This window comes from Anas platyrhynchos, chromosome 1 (assembly GCF_047663525.1).
Source record: "Anas platyrhynchos isolate ZD024472 breed Pekin duck chromosome 1, IASCAAS_PekinDuck_T2T, whole genome shotgun sequence".
Classification (NCBI taxonomy): Eukaryota; Metazoa; Chordata; class Aves; order Anseriformes; family Anatidae; genus Anas; species Anas platyrhynchos.
In genome coordinates, this window is record NC_092587.1 from 151,400,292 (window position 1) to 151,423,385 (window position 23,094).

General features: G+C 37.4%; 1 protein-coding gene across 2 annotated transcripts in view; it reads left to right on the forward strand.

The window, feature by feature from the left end:
* The window catches only part of NALCN (sodium leak channel, non-selective), a 228,476-nt gene that overhangs the window by 189,665 nt on the left and 15,717 nt on the right, over positions 1 to 23,094 (forward strand). Inside the window, exons 19-34 of one of the 2 annotated variants that reach the window (XM_027443733.3) lie at positions 3,946 to 4,047; positions 4,488 to 4,557; positions 6,134 to 6,225; positions 6,373 to 6,495; positions 8,756 to 8,812; positions 9,183 to 9,303; positions 9,402 to 9,533; positions 11,294 to 11,461; positions 12,623 to 12,727; positions 13,440 to 13,546; positions 15,450 to 15,570; positions 15,656 to 15,754; positions 18,679 to 18,772; positions 19,304 to 19,410; positions 19,816 to 19,890; positions 22,662 to 22,781. In XM_027443733.3, the coding sequence (XP_027299534.1) occupies positions 3,946 to 4,047; positions 4,488 to 4,557; positions 6,134 to 6,225; positions 6,373 to 6,495; positions 8,756 to 8,812; positions 9,183 to 9,303; positions 9,402 to 9,533; positions 11,294 to 11,461; positions 12,623 to 12,727; positions 13,440 to 13,546; positions 15,450 to 15,570; positions 15,656 to 15,754; positions 18,679 to 18,772; positions 19,304 to 19,410; positions 19,816 to 19,890; positions 22,662 to 22,781 (1,693 nt within the window). The remainder of the gene's footprint in view (positions 1 to 3,945; positions 4,048 to 4,487; positions 4,558 to 6,133; positions 6,226 to 6,372; positions 6,496 to 8,755; positions 8,813 to 9,182; positions 9,304 to 9,401; positions 9,534 to 11,293; positions 11,462 to 12,622; positions 12,728 to 13,439; positions 13,547 to 15,449; positions 15,571 to 15,655; positions 15,755 to 18,678; positions 18,773 to 19,303; positions 19,411 to 19,815; positions 19,891 to 22,661; positions 22,782 to 23,094) is intronic. The other variant, XM_038173435.2, reaches the window with a different exon arrangement.

Sequence of the window (23,094 nt, forward strand, 5' to 3'; positions counted from 1 at the left end):
TCATTCCTCCTGTGTATCTTCAATGTTTCCCACATTTTATCAGTCTCTCTTGCTATGTTCACTGCTTTTTATCTTAAAAGCAAGTTTTGTGCATACAGTTCTTTTGACCTTCATTCCTTGTGGGATTATCATCTAAAAATGAGTGTCTAGTTCTTGATTGTTCCCACTGGCTTTTTGAAGTGGTGGATGTGGAGAAGATCCAGTTGAAATCTTGTCTATAAAGTAATCTATTATTTACAGTGCTAAGGATAAATTGTGAATGAAGTAGAACAGTGGGGAAATTGACCAAATTAACAGTAGTCTCACATAGGTCAAAATATAATCAAAGTATCCATACTGGTGCAGAACATGATTCTGGTGTCTATTAAACCATACTTCATAGAATCATAGAATAGTTGAGGTTGGAAGAGACCTCTGAAGGACATCCTATCAAGCCCCCTAGGCCCTGTGCTCAAACAAGGCCAACCAAAAGCTGTTTTCCCTGGACCATGTCCATCTGGTTTTTGAAGATTTCTGAGGAGGTAAACTCGATAACCTCTCTGGGCAACCTGTGCCAGTGATCAGTCACTCTCATGTACGGGCTTATACCCATGTTTTCTAAAACACAAGGAATAACTTGATCATTTTATGGTCTGTTAATAAGGAAATCAAGCTCAGTAAAATCACCAAAATTCAGTGTATGATAAAATATATTGTGACAGGTTTGGAAACTATCATTTTTTTGACGAGTAGCTTTTTATTTGCTTTCCGTTACAGCTGATGCTATAATGAAACTGTAAACTGGTGCTAGGCATCTGCAACAGGATTTTCACTGTTCTGGTCAAAGTTTGTCTGATGCTTTTACTGGGCCTGAGGGAATAACACAACTTATGCCTAAGTGCTTAAGTTTCACAAACAGCTAATTCAGTGAAGTGAATTTATCATATGTCTGAAACAGAAACTGCCATGAGTGCTTCTAGGGGAAGGAAAAACAAAGAATTGCTTGAATTAAATATCCAGTTCTGCTAATTTGATAATATGGTGCAAGATATTTAATCCAGGTTGTGTTCATACAAATATATAATTAAAATACAGTGATTTTTTTTTTGAACAATGGAGTAAGCAAGAAATGACTTTCAGTGTGCTTCTAGGAAAGTTATAAAATTAATCTATGAATAAATTCTCTCTGGACAGTAAAAAGAGTGATATAATACACCTCCTCTCATAAGGGTCTGAGCAAACATTTATCATTAGTTTGTTTATCACAAAAACACAGATGTATTGGTTGGAAGGGAACTTTAAAGCTATGTTGTCTAACTGCCCACTTGAAGTAAGTCTACTGCTAAACTTGATTCAGTTTTACATTTTCCACCTTCTCTGGTTCCAGTACTTCATTACCCTACTCTTGAGAAAGGTTTTCCCTATGCCCGGTCTGAACCCTGCAACCCACAGTTTCTGGCCAGTGCTGACTTTTCTGTCATCTTTGATTAACAAGAGCTTAGCTCCATGCTTTAACATCCTCTTCACCAATATAAAGAAGCCCAACTCCCTCAGTGTTCTTTGGTAGTCTCCCTGTATTTTAGGCCACCTGCCAATTGGGTAACCCCAGTGTACATGCTCCAGAGTTTCAGCATCCCTCTTGGAGTATCCAGAACTGTCCCCCAGGTGCAGCCTCTCCAGCTCAAACTAAAGGAGAAATAATAACTTCCCTCCATCTGCTGACTACACTCCTCCTTAATATAGTAGGCAGTTTGCCTTATTCATGGTAGGAACATATTCAATGTACATCCAGTTAGCTCCATCCCAGCCAGACACAGTGCACAGTGTAACTCCCAGATCCTTTTCCTTAGCCAGTCACTCCACAGCCTGCATGGATGCATGGAGGTATTCTGCACAAGGTGTGAAACGTTGTACATTTCCTTGTCAAACCTCCTGAAGCTTTTGATGTCTATTCCTCATGTTTATCAGTTCTAAATCACTTACGAGAAATTTCTCTGCATATAATTTACATTTTGTCTTAAGTGTGTGATTTCATTCTTCCTAACTGCCAGGCTTTGATACTATGCATTTCTCAGAACAAATAATCTAGTTAAGCTCAGATGATGATGATTGTCATGAGGTACAACATCCAGATTTAGTCACTACCTTCTTAAATCTCCATGAGCATATGACATCACAGGATTTCTGCTGTAAACACAAACAGAAAGAAATACCGGGATGCATATATCCATTGGAAAGAAGTTACCCTGATTTATGTTTTTAGTGCCAAGTGATAGACCCACCATATTATAGATCACTGTGATAAATAGCATTGTGGTGACATTGGGCTAGTGGGCTGTGAAGGCTCCAAGACTACAGGTATTGCAAAGCAAGTTATCTAAACATCTGCCCCAAATAGTGTAGATACCATCCATTCTGCTTTGAGAGAGATGATAAATTAGTTGACTCCTTGAGGTTCCTTCTGCTCAGTTGATTCTATCAATTCTTCTATAATTCTCTTCTGTAACCCAAGGGAAATAATAATTATTCTAACAACTGGTAGAAGAAATGCTGAAACAGCAAGCCAGGGACGACAATGAGAATACAAAACTCTCTAACACATGTAGCACAAAGTATTTTTCTAGCATGACAGTATGATTGAAGGTGATGGCACTGAAAAGCATTCTAAGCTTCTCATTTTTGTTCCAGATCTCACTTTTGATCTATACTCCTATTATTTAGGTGTCCTAATTAAAAAGAAGGAAAAATACCAGAGAAGGGTGAAAAACAGAGTCATAGTGGGGAAAGTAGACAGCCTTTTGCATGATGATGCCATGCTGTCAAGAATAGCATTTATCCAACCATAGGTAGAGCTGAATGGTGAATAGAGTGGTCCCTCCAACAGCATATAGGTTTTTTGTGTTTTCAAAAAAAAAAAAAAAAAGGAGATTCAATTCATTAGAAAATATGAAATATCACCAGCTGGGTCTTGTGTGAGCTTCTCCGAATAATCATTTGCATAGCAGAGAATGAGCAATAAGTCACGCACTGTGTCAACTTAGAATTGCAATACCCTTGGAAAGTGAAAATATTTTTCCAAGGTTGAAATTCCATTTCTCAGTCATCAGAGGAGTTCTGTCAACTGTCTTAATGGAAATCTTCTAGCCAGTGAAAGAAAGATATGGATGCTGTGTTTAGCTATAGCACACTTACTAAGCAAATCTCTGAATTAAATTAAGTACTAATTTCTGGCAAAATAATGTACCATATGTGGTTGCCAAAATTCAGTAAAAGCAAACTGAAACAAATGAGCAAAGAAGTAAAAAAAAAAAAAAAACAAAAACAAACAAACAAACAAACAAAAAAAACCAAACAAACAAAAAAAAAACCACCAAAATGCTGCAAGTTCAGTGCCTTCCTGGAAAGCAGATTTTGCATATTACAGGATGTTACAGGATGTCAGCAGTGTGCAGTGTTTCATTTCAAACTGTATTTGGTCCCTGTTACATAGAAGACCACTCAAAGACATGCTGTAAGTCTGGAGCATGTACATAAATATTTTGCTTAGTACAGCCCTGGAAGGAAAGTACCCAAAAGTGACAGCTGCACTTGTACTTTACCTGTCCCTGTTGCAGAGAAGCTGGTATTACTTACTGGTGATTGGTGCATTGCTTGATCTTTACACACTTAGAGAATTAAGTCTTGTTGGAACATAAATTCTACAGAAAAATGAAAAAATACTTCAAAGATAAGTCTTGCTAAAACATGGAAAAGGCTCACCAAATAACTGGTTATGGTGCAGAGTGGGAGTCATTAGCTTGGAAATAACATATTTTAATGGAAAATCTGTTGCTGTTTTATCGTTTTTGTCTCTTAAATCATGCTCTTTTTTCCCAGAAAGCCAATCTGACTTGTCTGAACGCACTACCTCAGAAATTATCATATATGCTGAAAATTCTATGCCATCACCAACATATTTCTTCATAGGGCCTGCACTAGACAACGCATGCTGAGCGGGTCCTTTGAGGGGCAGCCTGCAAAGGAAAGGTCAATTCTTAGTGTCCAGCATCATATACGACAAGAACGCAGGTAAAAACAGACAGAAAGAATGGTTTAAAAATGTTCTTAACATGAGGGTGATGAACAGAGTTAAATTTGAGCAATACCTGGCGTGTGTAAAAATGAAATGAATTACATGTACAGAGAGCTGAATTCTACATTCTTCACTGTAAATGTAATGAAATTCATTGTAGTGTATAAATGGAAAAAAAGCCTTTTTATTTCAAATGTCATTTCCTTTGCTGACAACAAAGCTATCAATTTAAAGATCAGAAGGAAAGAAATTGGCTTATGTTAGACCAGATTGAAAACAATTGAAGTACATATAAGCTTCTGATGTTAGCAAGAAAAAAAAATGATAAGAATATGAGATATTGTATGGCTGGAGAACAGTGCTTTATAATGGCCATCCTATAAAGGTCAAAGTTTCATCTTGAGATATATCGTTAAATTGATTATGATTGTTTCAGGTCACTAAGACATGGTTCCAACAGCCAGCGAATCAGTAGAGGAAAGTCTCTTGAAACATTGACTCAAGATGTAAGTCGTCACAAAAAAGATGGTTTCAACTTGGGAATACAAGAAATATGAATATGTACTAGATAGTAAATGCTTGTATAAGGCTAATATTTTATCTGTGATCTTGCTTACAGTTTGTCTTTTGAGATCTTGAAATCACAAAACAAATACTGTAATTGCATTTATATTATCCTCAGAATAATTGCCATGGTTTTATCACTGATAGGCTTACTGGTTTTGGGGCACTTGCTGAGATAGAATTGCTGAAGCTGTAGACACTACATTAGGAACACAAAAATCGCTATGCAGGGCACCTTAAAAGGCCTTACTCTAGAATTACACAAATAATTCAGCATGGCAAAAAACACTTCAAAATTCACAGTGAAAGCTTAACAATATTTTCCAAACACATGAACTGTCAGACAAAAGGACAAAGACTAAAAGGGAGAATGGTAATCAAGGTTTTCACTGTGCTATAGTTTCACACAGTTAAGTGCATTTTCACTCATGCTAATTCATAATGATATTATGTGGATCTCTGTGATTATGTCAAGGGGAGATTTTTGTCTCTCCATTTGCAAACTATGACAGCCATTTTCATACTTAAAAACAACTGCCTAAAAAGTAATTTTTGACTTACTCCGCATAGTGGTAGAAAGGTGTAGGTATCTAATATTTTAAACCAGGGTGTGGCTTTGACTGTGCCTGAAAGGACACCCAACATTACCACTCCAGAAGTGGTCCAAAGAATCTTTAACTCTGAACAGTAACATTGTACCCTCCATTTGATGAGCTTAGGCTACCATCTTCACTCAGCTTCCCCCTTCTGTGTGTCTGTGCGGTCACTCCCTGGATGTTGTGCACAACTTGCTGTCTTCCTTTGTTTTGCCCAGCAGTTAATCAGAGAATGATAGAATCATTAAGGTTGGAAAAGGTCTCCCAAGACCATCTGGTCCAACCATCCTCCTACCACCAATATCACCCACTAAACCATGTCCCTTAGCGCTATGTCCAACCTTTCCTTTAACACCTCCAGGAATGGTGACTCCACCACTTCTCTGGGCAACCCATTCCAATGCCTACAAACTCCTTCTGAGAAGAAATTATTTCCTAATTCCAACCTGAACTTCCCCTGGTGCAACTTGAGGCCATTCCCTCTAGTCTTATGGCTAGTTATCTGCAAGAAGAGGCTGACCCCCAGCTCCTCATTGATGTAGCAGGCTCTAGAAAGCAAAAGTGTGGTTAAAGCCTTATCCTTCCCAACTGCTGTCCTTGGTAGCTTTGATGGTATTCATTCTAGTTTGGAATGAATACCACCAACTGTGTTTCCACAACCTGTGGTTTTAATGTTAACAGTTGCAGGAGTTCTCACATGAAATTAAAACTAAAATGTACCTTGCTGAAAATAAAAACAACCTTGTTCTGTAGATAGAAAATACTGTACAAGATGATTGGTTGAGTTGCTGTGCTGTGTATTTGGAAAGAAAGATTCTTCATTTGAATATTTCTATGTAAAATACCATATCTTACTTTCATCTGAAACGTTAAAAAACAATAATCCATGAACCCCATTTAAAAGGGATCATTTTCTTTCTAGCATTCCAACACAGTGAGATACAGAAATGCACAGAGAGAAGACAGTGAGATAAAGATGATCCAAGAAAAAAAAGAACAAGCTGAAATGAAAAGGTATTCAAAAATCAACAGTCTAAGTGCACACTTTTCTGCATTAAGTATTTTCTATATGAAGGAAAAGTATTGATTAAAAAAAAAAAAAAAGAATATTTTTGCCAGGTATAATGCATATCACTTAGTAATTATTCTGTATTTTAAAAGGAAAGTCCAAGAGGAGGAGCTTCGAGAGAATCATCCATATTTCGACAAACCACTTTTCATAGTTGGTCGTGAGCACAGATTCAGGAATTTCTGCCGGGTTGTTGTACGAGCTCGCTTTAACGCGTAAGTTTATTTCATACCAACAGTGGGTCAGATGAGTGTTTGCGTTCTTTCATGTTCTCTGAAACCTAGGCATAACTTTTCTTTTGAAAGGGAAACTGCCTACCATGTGGTCACAACAACAGCTGGCAGCCAGTTGCCTTTGGGGGTAGCCTTGCTCTGGAGGACAGGAACCAGTAAAATACTGTGTAAGGGTAAACACACTTGAGCAGTCTGCAATGCAGAGATGGAAGAAGACTGTGGGGAAACTGCAGGGTAGTGTTTTATACTGCCATTTTTAGGCCTTCGTGAACCAATTTGCTGTTCTGTTCCTGTCCTCATTATAAGGCAAGAAGTAACACCAACAGTTACTCACAGAGTAGAAAAAAGTGAAGATAAATGAATCCCACCTGTGCTCACCTGAAGACTCCTTAGCCTAGAGACTGAGAATGGGATGGGGGAGGTGTTCAGCTGTGGGAGATAGAAGCAGAAAAGCAGAAAACAGCTGAAAACCAGGAATATTCAGTACCTAAACTGTAGGTGTATGTGAGTCCACACTCAGTCCACAAAGAACAGGTGTACAAGTAGCATGATATAAAGTTATCTTACAACTCTTCTTTTGAACTTCTGTCTGTGGCTAGCACCCCTGTTGAGGGTGCACATCATCCTAAAGGGGTTAATGCACATCATCTTACCAATAAAGTGTGAGACAGAAGATAGCTCAAGGACATGAGCTTGGCACTTGAAAGATCTGGTTTGAGATTTTTCTCTGTGCCCTTCAACAAATTACTTTTAGGTAGAACAGAAAGGTTAGATACTCAGCTTTGCAATACCTATATTTAAGTGTTCTGCCATTTATGCAGGACATCCTTGAGTTAGGTGCCTAGCTTTTCCATGCAGCCACTAACTTCATTGTGGTCCACTGGCCCATGAAGCACTTGCAAATTGAAAAAGAAAAAACAAATGCGCAAACACACATCTGAAATACGTGTCAGTGCCTGCTAGAATTCTGGACCGCCTAAAGGTAACAGGATATTTATATTAGCAGCAGTTTAATTAAAATGGTTGTAATTATGTGAGAAAATATGATTTTGTTAAACAATTTTTGTTTGTTTAAATCATGCCTACTTTATTAATTGCCACACCCAGCTTGCCAAGCAAGATACTCTTAGAGATCTTTTCAAACTGATAAGGTACATACTTTTTTTCTAGTAAAAAAGGCTGAGGAATGCCATTGTGTATAAAGTGGGAAAGATGTATGAGCTTAAGAAATCACAAAAATCAGTGGGTTCATTGACAAGGCACCAAAACATGTATATTCTGTATACTGAAGTGTGCAAGTGGCTGAGCCTGTCTGTGAAAGATACGACTTGTTCTCCTTGTATGCATCTTGCATTCTTGCAATCCATAACCATGAAATCTCTTCTAGTGGTAATGCTTCAAGTCAGGTCAGTCCTTTTTTCACTTTAAGCTCAGTGAGGAAGTGATGGCAATTTCACATCCCAATGGCTAGAGCCCTCACATGGGATATAGGATTCCTCAGTGCAGATCCTTTCTCTGCATGATTTGCTACAAGGATTTGAAAGATATGTAAAAAGTGCCCTTAACAACTGGGACAGAGGAGAATTCTTGGATAGGATTCTTACAGCTTCTCCTGCTGAAGCCATTCTGCGTTACATAAAAAGCCTAAATAATTGCTGGAACAAGATCTTAACTCATGTCACCTAGATACGTTATTACACAGAGCAGTTCTTACCCTCTGAGGCTGCCTAATGGGTGTTTGGATATTGTAGGTGAAGCAAGACAATTTTGGAGGAAAAAATCAGATCTGGAAAGTCTAGAAATATTAATCAGGAAATGACTGAATGAGTAATAAAAGAAATGAGGCTTGTGGAAGACATTTTATGTCAAGTCCAATAGGTTTTGAGGTAAAAGGAAAGAACTCCTGAGGAAGCACTTTGGAACATAAAATTCAGTAGCAGGTCACCCCCAAGAAAAGAGAAAATTAAGTCCTTGGTTACAAAAACAAGACCTAAAAAATTAGCCAGCTAAACAGTCATTACAGAAATTACATGTAGACTATGAACTGGTACTAGCTATGTTGACAATATGACTAAAATTGTGTAGAATTAAACAAAACTTATACAGACATTTGAAATTAAGCCAACATAAAATGTGTCCTTGATTTTGGTTGTGAATTATGTTGAGGTGATGGATTCATGGTATAATGGCAATGCTGACGAAAATAAAATGTAAATGACTGTATCTTTTCTTCTTTTTATAGTTCTAAAACAGATCCTGTTACTGGAGCTGTGAAAAATACCAAATACCATCAGCTTTAGTAAGCACTGCAAAAGTAACTTTGCTTGGTCACATAAGCCTGCAATATAAGTGAGCACACACATGCATGTGTGTGTGTATGTGTGCATGCACATGTGTATATCTCTTCTTTCCCCAGAAAGGTTTTTCTCTCCGTGGATTTGTATGGGGAGGAAGATGAATAGGCAGAGGATTATTTTTTATCAGTCTTCTTTCTTTAGTTGTTTGTAATTTCCCTAGTTCTACTACATATTTGTGAAATAGTGAAACCTTTGACATTTCTCAGTTTAATTTACTTTTCATAGGGAATTGCTTAACTGTGGTATAGACAAAACACAAAAGACATAGTACTCAACCTTTCTGTACTGCTTATCCTTATGTATTTTTAACAGTGACTTGCTGGGTTTGGTTACTTACCTGGACTGGGTCATGATCATTGTTACTATATGCTCCTGCATTTCCATGATGTTTGAATCCCCGTTTAGAAGAGTTATGCATGCTCCAACACTCCAGGTACTGACAATGAATCATATTACCTCTAATGAAGCACAGCCACCCTGTGTTTCTTCACTGCTTTTGCTAAATTATAATTTCTCTGCTTTGATTTTCAGATTGCTGAATATGTTTTTGTAATATTCATGAGCATTGAGCTTAATCTGAAGATTATGGCAGATGGCCTGTTTTTTACACCAACAGCTGTCATTAGAGACTTTGGAGGAGTTATGGACATATTCATATATCTCGTAAGTTTTTATATTTATGGGAGTTTTCTGTAGCATTCTTAATTTTGATCTCTTTGCATATATAAATGTTGACGAGTGTTAAAAGGTTTGGCTCAGCACCCTGGTGCAAATGCAGTAGTGTACTTTGTGTACAAACACAACTGTATTCATGTGCAATACTGTCAGTTATGTGTACAAACATTTGTTCAGACATTTAAGAATACACAGACGTTTGGTAAGTGTCTGGCAACTCAGTGGAGGTTTTACATTTTATGGTCCCTTTTAAGTGTTTATTTGTTGATCTGTTTTAAGTATTAGATCTCATTTCATTCCAATGTAAGCTCAAGATCTCTGACCTTGCTTTAGCATTTTTATGCAGGAGAATCTGCGTATCTATTTCTTTGTCATTCATTGCTTCCTCCCTCTTGACAGTTCTTCTGCTTTATAGAAGATATTTCAAAAGCCTTCGCTATTTGACAGAAGGACACATCCTTGTTGCTGGTGTTGCTGTACCAGAAGGAAAACAAAGCAGTCGTTCTGTTGTTGCATACCTATCAGAAACTGTTCTTAAGAAATTGTTCCCCAGAAATTTCTTGCGTTCCTCTTAAATTTAAGAGAAGGGCTTCCATTTCCTCTTCATATATGACAATAAATACCAGAGAATGTGTCAAAACCAGTGCTCGGTATAATACAGTATGAAATATTTTATAACTGAAGAAATTACTAAGTAAAATTGCTTTGATGGATTTAGATTAAATCTTTTAGAGATTAATCCACCAGACAGATGTGCTGCATAAAATTTGTCACGATCAATTTGTATCAAAGATTCCATTGTTACCATAAATAAAAATATGCATACTTACACAAAGCTTCTACTGTAGTATGCATAATCAGTAAGTGCCTTAGTCTCTTGAAATCCCTCTGAATCCCTTTGTTTGTTTGAAGAAAAAATTAAGCAGTGTACCTTGGTTATTCTAGACGTGCCTGTGATTTTAAAACAATATGAAAGAAAGTCGAAAGCACTGGCAAATGTTTTTGTTTTGTTAAGTGTCTGTCTCTTACCACTGTTTTTTTTTTAACAAATCCTGTTAAGTTTTAAATCATACTGGTGGTATCAGGTTGATCCTTCATTTTTTCATGCACATACCTCTGTGTAACACTCTCACCTCTGTCCCCCTGTAATAACACTGGCTTTATAAATGCTTATTAAAAAATACAGAAGTAATTAACAGATTTTCTAATAAATATCTGCCTATCAGAGATTGTTCAGGCTACAAAACATAGCTACACTTTGGAATGCATATTATTCATATGATAAAACCACAGAATGACAATGCTACCTATACTTTTAACAAAGTGGTGGGAAGAACTGGTGAGGAAACTGTTAACACTTTCAAGGTGAGGATATTTCGATTTCAGGACAGAGTCTCTGAAATGAGAAGAGGCGGGAGAGATGGTACTCCCTGGTCCAGGAAAAGAGTTCATGTCCCTCCTCTGAATCAACCAATTTGATTTCTTCTTTTGGAACTGTTCCATCTGCTGAAAAGAATAAAATAGATTTTGAGTCAAAGGGGAAGACAGAGGCTGAGGCTGGTGCCCATTAGTTAGGACAATCAGCCAGGCTACAGATCCGAGTCCTCTTTCTAAATTAGTCTTTTTTTTTTTCCCTTAATCTTCCCTTTAAGGAAGGGAAGCATTTATTGATCTTCTATACTGTTTTATGTCAGGTAAAACATTGTAATCCTGGTCCTTCTTTGCCTTTTCTGCTCTGTCTTTTCAAGGTGAGTTTGATATTCCTGTGCTGGATGCCTCAAAATGTCCCCGCCAAATCCGGAGCTCAGCTCTTAATGGTACTCCGCTGCCTCCGACCCCTTCGAATATTCAAACTGGTCCCTCAGATGAGGAAAGTTGTACGAGAGCTGTTTAGTGGATTTAAGGAAATCTTTTTGGTATGTCCTGGTTATTTTTTTTTCTTGTTTTAAAAAACAGATGTAGAGGAGTAATAAGATAACCATTTCTCTATATTGTTCATGTTATTTAATATCCATTGCTGTCTGTTTAAATCTCATTGTAGCTACCACTACAGATGAGCACAGAACAGGTTAAAAAGTAGGAATATAAATAACTCATTTTCATTTATAGTGAATACAGATACTGTAATAATTATTTTCAAATGATATTTTTTAGCATATATTTGGCCATAATTACATAGAAAGACTACTAAAAGGAAACCTACCCCCTTTTCACTGGTCTGTCTGGGGAAGGAAGATGAAAAGTAGGGTATGACAGCTCTTCAAGAAAAAAATTAACCTGGTCTCTGAACTGAAGGTCTATAACTCTAATTTTTCTCGAAAGGCAACCAGAGACAATACAGTTGCTTATCATAGATCTGGATCTCATTATGATGTCGTTGTTACTATAAATGTTCATGAATACACAGTTATAGTAAAAGTAATGACTATAATGGAGTCTTTGACTGCTTGTTTAAAACCTAATCCGTTGTCTTGGGACCCAGCTTTTCCTAAGTGGTGTGTATCGGCCTAAATAACAGGCAGTTTGTGCTGGAACAGTATTAGGTCAGGTTGTTACAAAAAGCTAAGCTACAAGATATTTGTAGTCAGTTAGTAAGAGAGCAGTGACAAAAAGTACAAAGCTAGTTAGCATTTCATAGATGCTGTAACCTGTAAAAAATATTTACATCATAATTTGCTCATGCATATCTTTATTGTAGATATACTAGAATTAAGTATCCAACGATGGCTTACTTAGATTAATTGGTAAAGCCTGATTCAGCAAAGCAGAAGATGCACATATTTAAGTACTTGTAGAATTCTCTATAAAGAGAATGGAAATTCTTATGTGTGCAAAATTTAGCAAGGTTGTACATTGAGTGCAAGAAAGCTTTGATCCTTATCTACAATTCTTAGATGCTATATTAATAATAACGCAGCACCTGGTTACTGGATAAGAACCTGAAGATACATGTTATGAAAGCCTTATCTCCAGGTTTATGTAACAAAATGATTCTTCCTGCATTTCACTGAAAGATTTGATCCCCTTTCTCAACTCTGCAGCAGGAGAGCTTGACAAGTCTAACTTCATCTTTACAGGTTTCTATTCTTTTGCTGACATTAATGCTTGTTTTTGCAAGCTTTGGAGTACAGCTATTTGCTGGAAAACTGGCTAAATGCAATGATCCTCACATCATCTCTAGGGTAAGAACTGCTTTCCTGTTTCAAAATAATAGTATGCTGTGCCATTTCTGCCTGCTGGGGAAAGCAAGTGGGGCAATCAGAGAAATCATATGAGAGATGGAGATCTTGGGCACTTTCTGTTTCAGAAGCAGGATGACAGAGGGAAACGTGATAAAGGAAGAAATGAATGAGGGTAAGGCTGTGTTTTCATGTCAAAAAGGAAAGTAAGTTCAGATATTGGGGACTGTCTGAAAAAGCCATGGAATTCATTCCATGTTATTTGGAAAAGACTGTATGTCACATGGAATTAACCATGGAATATGGCACCTTTGCATTCCTAAATCAGTGGCTGAAAAATAGGTTAGGCTGCTGGATATCAAAAGTACTGGGAATATTCTAGAGGTTCCATGAAGAAAGTTAGCTGTGTTTCTTACTTAATTTGGAGAAATATCATAATCACTTAAAGAACACAATGGTCTGTAGGAAAGAGGTGAAAGGCTAGATGGGCTTGCAAAATGAAGAGCGCTCTCAACCCTGGAAGGAGGAGAGTCTTTTGAATACTTTCTAAGCTGCATTTTTCCTTTGGGTAAAGGTCCATGACTATTAATTCCAGGATGGTAAAAAAAACTGTTATTTACACCGGTTCCCTGTGGTGGCAAATGTGCTGTTTATATTGGTATTCTAGCCTCTCACACAGGCCATTATTTTATCTCTGTGGTTTATTTTACTATAGGAAGATTGTCATGGCATCTTCAGAATAAATGTAAGTGTTTCCAAAAATCTCAATTTAAAGCTAAGACCTGGAGAGAAAAAGCCTGGATTTTGGGTGCCACGAGTCTGGTGAGTTGCTACACATTGGCCTGTCTTTCTTCAAAATCTCAGCTATTGATGTAGAGTATGACTCAAATCTCATGGCATTATACTGCTAATGGAGGGTGTTTATTATAAGTAAAATATAGAAGAAGTCTAAGAATAATCTTACCATTATAGGTAATAAGGGTAAAAATTGTGGTATATTTAGTAATAAACCAGGCATGTGAAAGTTTTCCAGTCTTAGCCAGCTGTTCTATTCATAAAGCAGAAAGGAAAGAAAAAAAAAAGAAAGAAAAAAAAAAAAAGCATAGTTTGTGAATTCAGGAATTAGACATATTATTATTATTACAGTTGGAGTAATTGGCTTGAACCAGGATTGTCACTTCATTGTGCTTAGTGATGTTATGAAGACATTCTAGAAGTGATTCTTCAACACCAGAACCTCAGAATAAATGGGAAAAGCTAGGAGGAAAAAGGAGTGGAAATCAATGTGCCACTAGAACCAGTGAACAAGTCATGCCTGAAACCAACCTTTCTCTTCTATGACCCTCAGCTATGCCAGCTGCCAGCTGCTTCCTGTGTCCCATGTAGGGAATGTTTGGGGTCTATCTGGCACAACAGAGCAGTGATAATTCTTTAAGACCTAATATTATACTTGTGATTAACATTTTGATACAGTGCATTTAATATTTCCTAAGACCTGAACAGGCAAAAAACCTCTCTTTAATTGTTTATATTTTTAAGTTGATTGGCATTTTGCAAATTCAGCTTAACAGCCACAATTATTTTAATTGGCTATATATGTGGGTAAAGAAAGCACCAGCAATGGTATATTCAGAGCCATCCTACAGTAATGAAATAATATGCTGTGATTCAAACAGTCAGTGAAACTCTGACATCTGCAGAAGTCTTGTTTCTGTATGCTTCAGACAAAATTCTTCCTGGAGTAAGCAAATTCAATCCACTTCAGCTTGATCCAGAAATAAGCAAAAACTGTCTTCATCAGCATAACTGTAAACTTTGAGGAATGTTTTGTTATTGTAGAAAAAGATTTTACCTCAAGGACATTCATGCCACCTGTTGGCCATGTCTAGCCAGATTTTCAAGAGCTGGATGACACATAAGGGCTACAAAAAGGGCAATAGTAAAGGCCACATAAAAACAAATATATATCAACCTCTGGGAGCTCTCTTTTTCACTGACTGGTTAGATTTTCAGAAGCACCAAGTACTCAAAGATTCTTCTGGAATCCAACTATTTGCATTTATAAGTTTTTGAAAATTAATTCAGCTCCTTGGAGTATTCATCTGAGATTGCAGAGGCAGAGCAATGTGTTAACCTAGCCCATAGAGGGGACTTTTAATGTTCAGCTGGAAAAATCCTCTTGAATCACAAATGATAGACAAAGCCAGAGCATATGGTATGGGAATGCCAAGAAGATGTGATTTCCTCTTAGCATGTTTTGCTTTAGACCATCATTTTGTGGTGATAATGAAATTATGAATAACATTTGCAAAACTATCTCATTGACTTAGAAGTCTGAATCATTTATGTGGCTTTGAGATTGATCTCCTTAAGGTAAATTTAGGAGAATCTGGCCAGTGGCATTAAATCCATTTTTCACAAATACTGTGTTTTGCTTTATTGACAAAAACACCAAGATGCAGCAACATGTTGTAGATTAATTACTGTGAATCAGATTATGAATAACAATATAAAACATACATAGGGATCAAGAAAAATAAAGCTATTCATATTTATTACTGCTGCTATTGTTTTATTATTTCTTGAGACAACTTTTCTTATATTTTTTGGTCTTTCACACCAACTTTGCAAGGTATTTAAATGTTAGACTATAAAGTATAAAGATAGCAAATAGAAAGAACAGCCTCATTTCAGGATTTTACACCTATTTGTTTACTCATTTCAGGGCAAATCCTCGGAATTTTAATTTTGATAATGTGGGGAATGCAATGCTGGCACTATTTGAAGTTCTTTCATTAAAAGGCTGGGTGGAAGTCAGAGATGTTATTATTCATCGCGTTGGGCCGGTAAGAAAAAGCATCAGAGTCTTTGAATTCTACAGCAAGTACTTTGATTTGTTTGGACAACTAATCATGTTTTTCTTCTATTCAGATCCATGGAATCTATATACATGTTTTTGTATTCCTTGGCTGCATGATTGGATTGACCCTTTTTGTTGGAGTTGTCATCGCTAATTTCAATGAAAACAAGGTACTGATTGAGATGATTTATTTTGTATAGAACTAGCACTGCAATAAATATTGAATGTGATTTTACACATTCTACACTAGCTGGTGGTGTAAGACTGCCTTTAAGATGAACTTACTAGTCTTACATTCTACAAGCATGGCCTCAGACACACCTGATCTATATCAGCTACAAAACTCAAGCCTGGGATGATAGCAATCATTCTCTTTCAAAGCTCTTTTAGTTTATTTATGATGCAGTCATATTGGCAGATGGAGACTGAACCTAAAGCACACTATATTTACAGATGCTCCAGAGTCTGCTCTTTTAGTTTGATGCAGGCATACGTGCAGTGGCAGGTAAAAAGTCATGTTATGCTTGTATGTTTTACAACTAAAGGGTCTCATTATAGCCCTGCAATTGTAGTATTTCAGATCCAGAGAAAGCTACATGGCTTTTTCCTGGCAGAGAGCAAAGCACACTGTAAAATTAATTGTCCATCACTCAACAAAAAGACAGAAAGTATTCTAGGAAAAAAAATGTGGTTTAAATGGCCTTTGTGGATTACCCTGAAAAGTAGAAAAAACAGTCCCTTTTTCTCTGAGTCTCTAGTGGTGCTCCTGTGACACCAAGACATACTTAGTAATTTTTATTATCTTTCAGTTCACAATGCCCCAAAATAATGAGTTGACTGTGCTACAGCTATGTAGAGTGATATTTTTATCACTCATGGTACTGGAGGGAGAGGATCATTGTGTCCTCTGGGGCTTGGGGATGCAAGACATCCTGGTGAGCTATAGCTGGAGACAGACTGGGTGCTGGCATTGCCCCTGCTATGGCCCTGGTCTGAACTCTGTAGCAAACACAACTGTCAGGTGTGCCCTTTGAGGAAACCACTTGACTCCTTCTGGAAGGGAGCTGAGCAACACGCTACCTTCTCTTCAGTGTGGGCAAGTACAGCATCATGAGCTGCAGTTAAGGAGTAGTAGTGTATTAATTCTGTAGAATTTACTATGAGGAAAAAGAAAAATTAAAATTTGAATTGAAAAGATTAATGTGTTGATTATGCAGAAAGAAAACAAAAATAGCAGGATCAAGTAAAGTGAAAAAAAAATACAGGAACTGAAAAAAAAAATAAAAAAAAAATAGCAATAACACATAGAGAAGTCTAGAAATTAGTCCAAAAAGAATAGAGCAAAGTAGTCCAGTGGGGACTGTTCGAGGTTATTGAAAGGGAGTAACAGTGTGAAGTTAATTTTCATCTTCTTAAAACTAACTACTTGGCCAACTATTGGTTTTTTAAGTATGTGCTGGCTTTAGAAAGTTCATAGCTGATACATGGTTAAAATAGTACCAGGAATTGTTGAGGATGGTCAGAGCTGGACAATTACTGAATAAACTACTTTACATGAGAAGCAACAATTTTCTGAAAGAAATAATACATTTTCAGATATGCCATAATATTTCACAGGATGTCTAGGAGCTTCAGGCCTAGAGATGTTGGACTGGAAACTACCACAGGTGACTCAGGGCTGGGTCTTCAGCAGTCCCAGCTCTGCAGCCCAAAGCACCCCAAGCCTCCTCTGTTGCACAGCCCCAATGCATTGCTTGCCGTGCCATGTGTCCAGTCGGCAGCAAAGATGTGTTTGACTCAAACACTGTCTAGCAGCTTTGAACTGAGGTCTGAATGCAAACACACGTATGTCAGCAGTAGAGCCACTCACAGACCAAGCTGTGCTTTGTGACCCTTTGTAATAATCCAGCTGGTGGAGTGACAGTTTTTGAGAAACAGATTAACTTGTCAACTCTGTTTATAAATTTTATAGAGTTTCACTTTTTTGCCACCTTTTGTCTTATTTGTGGTGAAAGCTCGCCAAGAACATAAAAGAGACACACACACTTGGATGAAAGAGTTGCCTTTAAGCTTTTCTAAGCAGTACAGTTTGGGACCTGACACAAATAACAGGTATCCTTGTATCTGTTGCTTTGTCTGCATCATGTTTGAAGGCACCTGCTCCCAGGGTGCCATTTGGGGATGCAGCTTCATAAAGAGATTATGTCTGCTACAGAGGGAGCTCTCCTGACCTTATTAGCAGCACAGCCGGCTGCGGTTCCAGCGCCTACACAGGCCAATGCCGAGGGAAGCCCAGACTTAGCACGGCCTTGTACTACCTGGGCAGGCTGCCTCATGTCAGGGCGACGGGGCTCTGACATTTACCTTGAAAAGGTCTCGCTTGTGCCTGCAACTCCGGACTCTTTCCCTGAGATTTTACAGTTCTCTGAAGTGATGAGAACCCTATTTTGTTTTGAAGGTCATTCTGAATAATGTTGAATTCTGTTTAGGGTTTGCATATTTTTTCCTATGTTGCGAAAACACATTACCATCTACCACAACCTGTCCTGAAGGTGTGTGTATCTCCACCTCTTCTTGCTCTTCCTTTGTGGAAAGCTCTTGTAGATTCACAGTATACTGTGAATTTACTTTATTTCAATTGTACCCCAGCAGAAGAGCTGTGGAGAGCTGCAGCAGACTCTTAGAAGGCTTGCTACCTGAGAAACTATAGCAGCACTGACAAGCTGCAGGATTTTTTGCAGCAAAGTCCAGACAAAATCGACCACTCTAAAACAGCTCTTCCTGGCAAGTGATGTTCAGTCAAATGGAAGACATCCTACAGTGCTTCACTGGCCGCACTGGGCTGCTGCTACAAAGAGCAACAACTGTGCCTGCTGAGTTGAGTCCCAGAAACTCACGGCTAATGCATCCCGAAATCCTCTTGAGTACAGGCAGATACTTTGACTCCTTTACCCAAGCTGTGTGTTATTTAAGGAGAGTTGTGTATGTAACTTTATTTCAGACACCAAAGAGAATGTTGTTTTCATGTTTACAGCATTAAACGTTCTTGCTTTTATATGACAAAAGCTTTATACGCTTCTCTTTGTTTATTAAGGGGACAGCTTTACTGACTGTAGATCAGAGACGATGGGAAGATCTGAAAAGCAGACTGAAGATAGCACAACCTCTTCATCTCCCACCTCGTCCGGGTATCAAAGATATTTTGATTTTATTCATGTTGAGCCCTAGTGTTCGTAATTCCCCAGGAGTCCGAGATTCAAATTAAAATTGTAATCGTGAGGCCACTAGGAGGTTGTGCATAAGTTAATGTGGAAACAGGCTGCAACCACAGATCTCTGTGTAAGGCTATTAAAATCAACCCAAAAAAGGTTGCGCTTCGATGGTTTTAGGATAAGCCTTAATGAAAAAATGAATTTTTAAATGAAATATATTTGCAGTTGGCTGTTAATGATATGAATGGAATGTATTAACCTGACAGCAGTTGAATGATGCACTTGCCCTACAAGTACCAAAGCCTTCATGCAACACTGGTGTTCAGTATTTGAAATTATATGTTCAGAAGGCCTATTTGATATGGGAAATTGTAGCAGAAAATTAGAAATGTATTTCAAAACTGGTCAAGGATTATGTTGCCACTAATGAACATGGAAAATATGTCAAGAAGTGGAGAGGGAAGAATACCACTGTGTATTTTAACTCTCCTCCTGTAACTCTTTCAGATAACGATGGCTTTAGAGCTAAGATGTATGATATAACTCAGCATCCATTTTTTAAGAGAACTATTGCTGTGCTTGTTCTGGCCCAGTCAGTGCTGTTATCAGTTAAGGTAATTGTGTTTCTTTTTAAGTGTTTTATTATAGTCATGTAGAATGTATTGCACATTTCCTAACACCAATTAACGATCAATTGAGCCATTACTGTGATGAATGTAGTGAAACATATGATTTCTAGATACAGAAATCTCAGTTGGCACAGATCGCTGTAGATTAATTGTAACTTGTGGAGCTGAATCAATTTCTGGTTTTTTGTAGTCTGGTCAACTATTTTTAATTTCCAGCTCAGCTGTAAATCCATGAGAGAAGAATACACCACAATGCTGTTCCTATCTGAATACATTTTAAAGTGAAATCTATTCATTAATAAATACTTCTAAGAAAAGTTAAGGCAAGAATGGACATTTATTTCTGTTTAACATCAACTCTTCTATGAACAGATTTTGTTTGCATTTCAGTGGGATGCTGCAGATCCAGTGACTGTGCCTTTAGCAACAATGTCTGTTGTTTTCACCTTCATTTTTGTCCTTGAGGTAAAGTAATATACTTTATGTCTTCTCGAGATTAAGAATAGTATGTGTATATTTTTCTTTGGTTTTAGGAATGCTGTCTCATTCTTCCCTAGTTTTATTTCATAACATGTACATTTGGGATTCTCCATGTTGTTTGTCCTGAAACATGTATTATAGGAATAACTTTTCATTTATTATAGTCATAATGCTCTGGCACCTTGAGCTTGGGAGTTTTTATATACGTTCAGCTCTCATCACTTCACGTTGTGTTTTTGGTGAACCCAGTGAACTCTTTTTTTTTTTTTTACAGAACGTCTCAAATTAAATTCACTCTACAACACAATGCCTGTCTGTCACAGGAGTTCTGCTTGATCCATTTATATTTTGCCTAGACCTTCAAGACAGAGGACATTAATCCCCACTGTTGTGTAGCTGTAACATCCATCCTCAAAACTCTCACAGTTGTTGTTGTTTTTCCTTTTAAATTATTAATAATATTATTTTATTTTAATACCTTTCAATAAGCTATGTCAAATTCCAGTGTTGGCTCTCTTTTGTTGTATACATCTGGATCCTATATGGCAACTGTTCTGTATCTATGACAAAATTGTCATCAGAATCAACCAAGCAAGTTGCAGTTAGCCTGCTTTCATAGGACTGGAATCTAAGGACCTAAATATATTTTAAAATGCAATTATAAACTGTAGAATGTATTTTTTAATTATTTTTATATATAAGGATATCCATAGCATAGCAAAGCACACATTTATGAGGTTAAAGAAGGTGCTTCCTCTGTTAATACAGAATTATTTTATGAGTTTGTTGTTGAGTATCTTTCTTTTCAGTCCCTTCTGAATATCTGATACTGACCACTATCATAAACAGGACAGTGGACTCGATTTCCCACCACTCTAATCCAATATGACAGTTCCTATGTTCCAGTGATAGGTTTTGCCAGCAGTGATGAATAAACAATGAAGTAAATACCTTGTAGCAGCTGTAGATAGAGTATGTCCATGTTGTTGCTTCTTTTTTCTCTGCCCAGGAGAAATCAATATCTCCTGAGAGACTGAGCAAACACAGAAAAGTTTGATTTTTATCATATATAGACAGGTTTTAACTTACCTAGTAACTATGTCTTCATAAATACTTTTCCTCTTACAGTGCCAGGGGAAACAAATGCACTTCTAGAATTTCAAAGGAACTTTTTCAGAGCCAGGAAAAAAATGTTGGCTGTCTCAACAGGCAAGCTATCACATTACAAGTGCACTCAATTTATGAAGATAGGAAGCAGCTTCCTGCCCAGGATCTTCCCTAATGCATCAGGATGATGTTTCAGACTCTGCTATGTATGTTGTCTGCTACCACTAGCAGATATGGTGCTTGAGAAAGGCCAAGCCTTTCTATCTTGTTAATGGCCCTGCGTCCAGTTTAATGAGTCTTGGTTCTGTCCTAAACCTCTAATGCTCACATCCTTATATGTGGTGTAGAAGAACAGGAAGAACTCAGAGATCTCACTTTTGTTGCAACACTGATGATCACAGAATAAAGCAAGATGTTATTTTTTATTTGCAGGGAGTAATATTCAGTTCAAGACTATAGACACCCCAACTTAGCTATTTAAATTATATAAATGAGGTAGGTGTTCAATTTGTTGCTGTAATCAGGAGAGATGTAATATGGGATTCAGTTGCCTAAATAACTGAAGGCATCAAGAGCTATTATGGATAGCCTAGTTGATCTCCCCTTGCCTCCAGAAGCTGCTACAGGAGGGCAAGGTTGTTTGCAGGTCATGTGTTATCCCTGACAGCCCCATGCAGCTCTCTCTGATATTCTAGGGCATCTGAACTGACTGGATAGAGGTGAGGCAAGACACCCTTGGGTACTTCAAATGCTAATTAGAGAGTCAGAGACTATATTCTTTATTTGGGCTTCAGAAAATATACATTAGAAAACTAACCAAAGAAACAGATTTTTTCTACAAACTAGTGTCCCTTTATATGTTTTCAGAACATATAGTTTTAGTTTTCAGAAATTTCAAGAATACTGCTAAAAGGCAGTGTTGCAAGCTGGGATGGAAAAAAAAAAAAATCATGTAATGAATGCCTGGCAATTATTCCCTTTATATAGTAACACTTCAATTGCTTTGAGATTTGATGTGAATTGTGTATGACAAACTCTCTGGTGTCCCTTCTGCATGCATCACCCTACTTCACTATCCGTTACTTGTTGTGAGTTTCCTACCAGTATCTATTCTTAAGCTTCCTGTCTGCACTTCTGTTACCTATATTGGAAATGTCAAGCACTTTCGCTGCAGTTTTTACCAGGAACATTGTGAAATGTACTGCCTTTACTGTTGTTAGCTTTCTTCTCTTATACACTGCTGAGTACAGATGGTGCTGAGTACAGACAATTCTTCAAAGAAATGAATATTTGCAATATGGGAATGCTTTTTAATTAATTTGAAATACAGGATCTACAGAACACAACTGTGTTCTTGAATTCAAATATGATTATGTGATTTTAGCCTACTTGTTTAGACAGCTATATAGCATATTACTACCTCCTGTAGCTACATATTATCAGCATAATCATTTTTAACTTCATAACTTAACTATATGAAATCTTAAAACCACATTTAATTCAGTAATCTATACATTAATTATTCAGTCTGACATGGTCACCTGCACTTCTTTGGTACTCCATCAACCATTTTAGAGTATGGAAGAGGTTTCTATAGTAAGAAATAGTAATTTCTTCAGTACAACTGAAAACTTGCTTTTTATCTATAGGTCACAATGAAGATTATTGCCATGTCACCTTCTGGTTTCTGGCAAAGCAGAAGAAATCGGTATGATCTCTTGGTGACATCTCTTGGAGTTATATGGGTGATACTTCACTTTGCCTTGCTGGTAAGATTTACAAAATGCAGTTCCAGTGCTTAAGCTTAATTTTATCTGTTAAGCACCAGCAGTAGGATCACCACTGTGCTACATCCAGATAAGCCCTTGGTAGTTTAACAAGTAAAAGGCTGAAATATGGATGAAACAAATTAAGCTTGTTGCTAAGAAGAAGGAATCCTTCGATGGAGGAATCCATCAACGATGAAGTAAGAAAGTTGTCTGACTGGTATGAGGTAGTGTCTGTAAATACGGTAGAAAATTGAAGTCTTTAGGAGGAATGTAAATGAGGAGGGGAAGGAACCTGAAAAGGAGGAAGGAACCT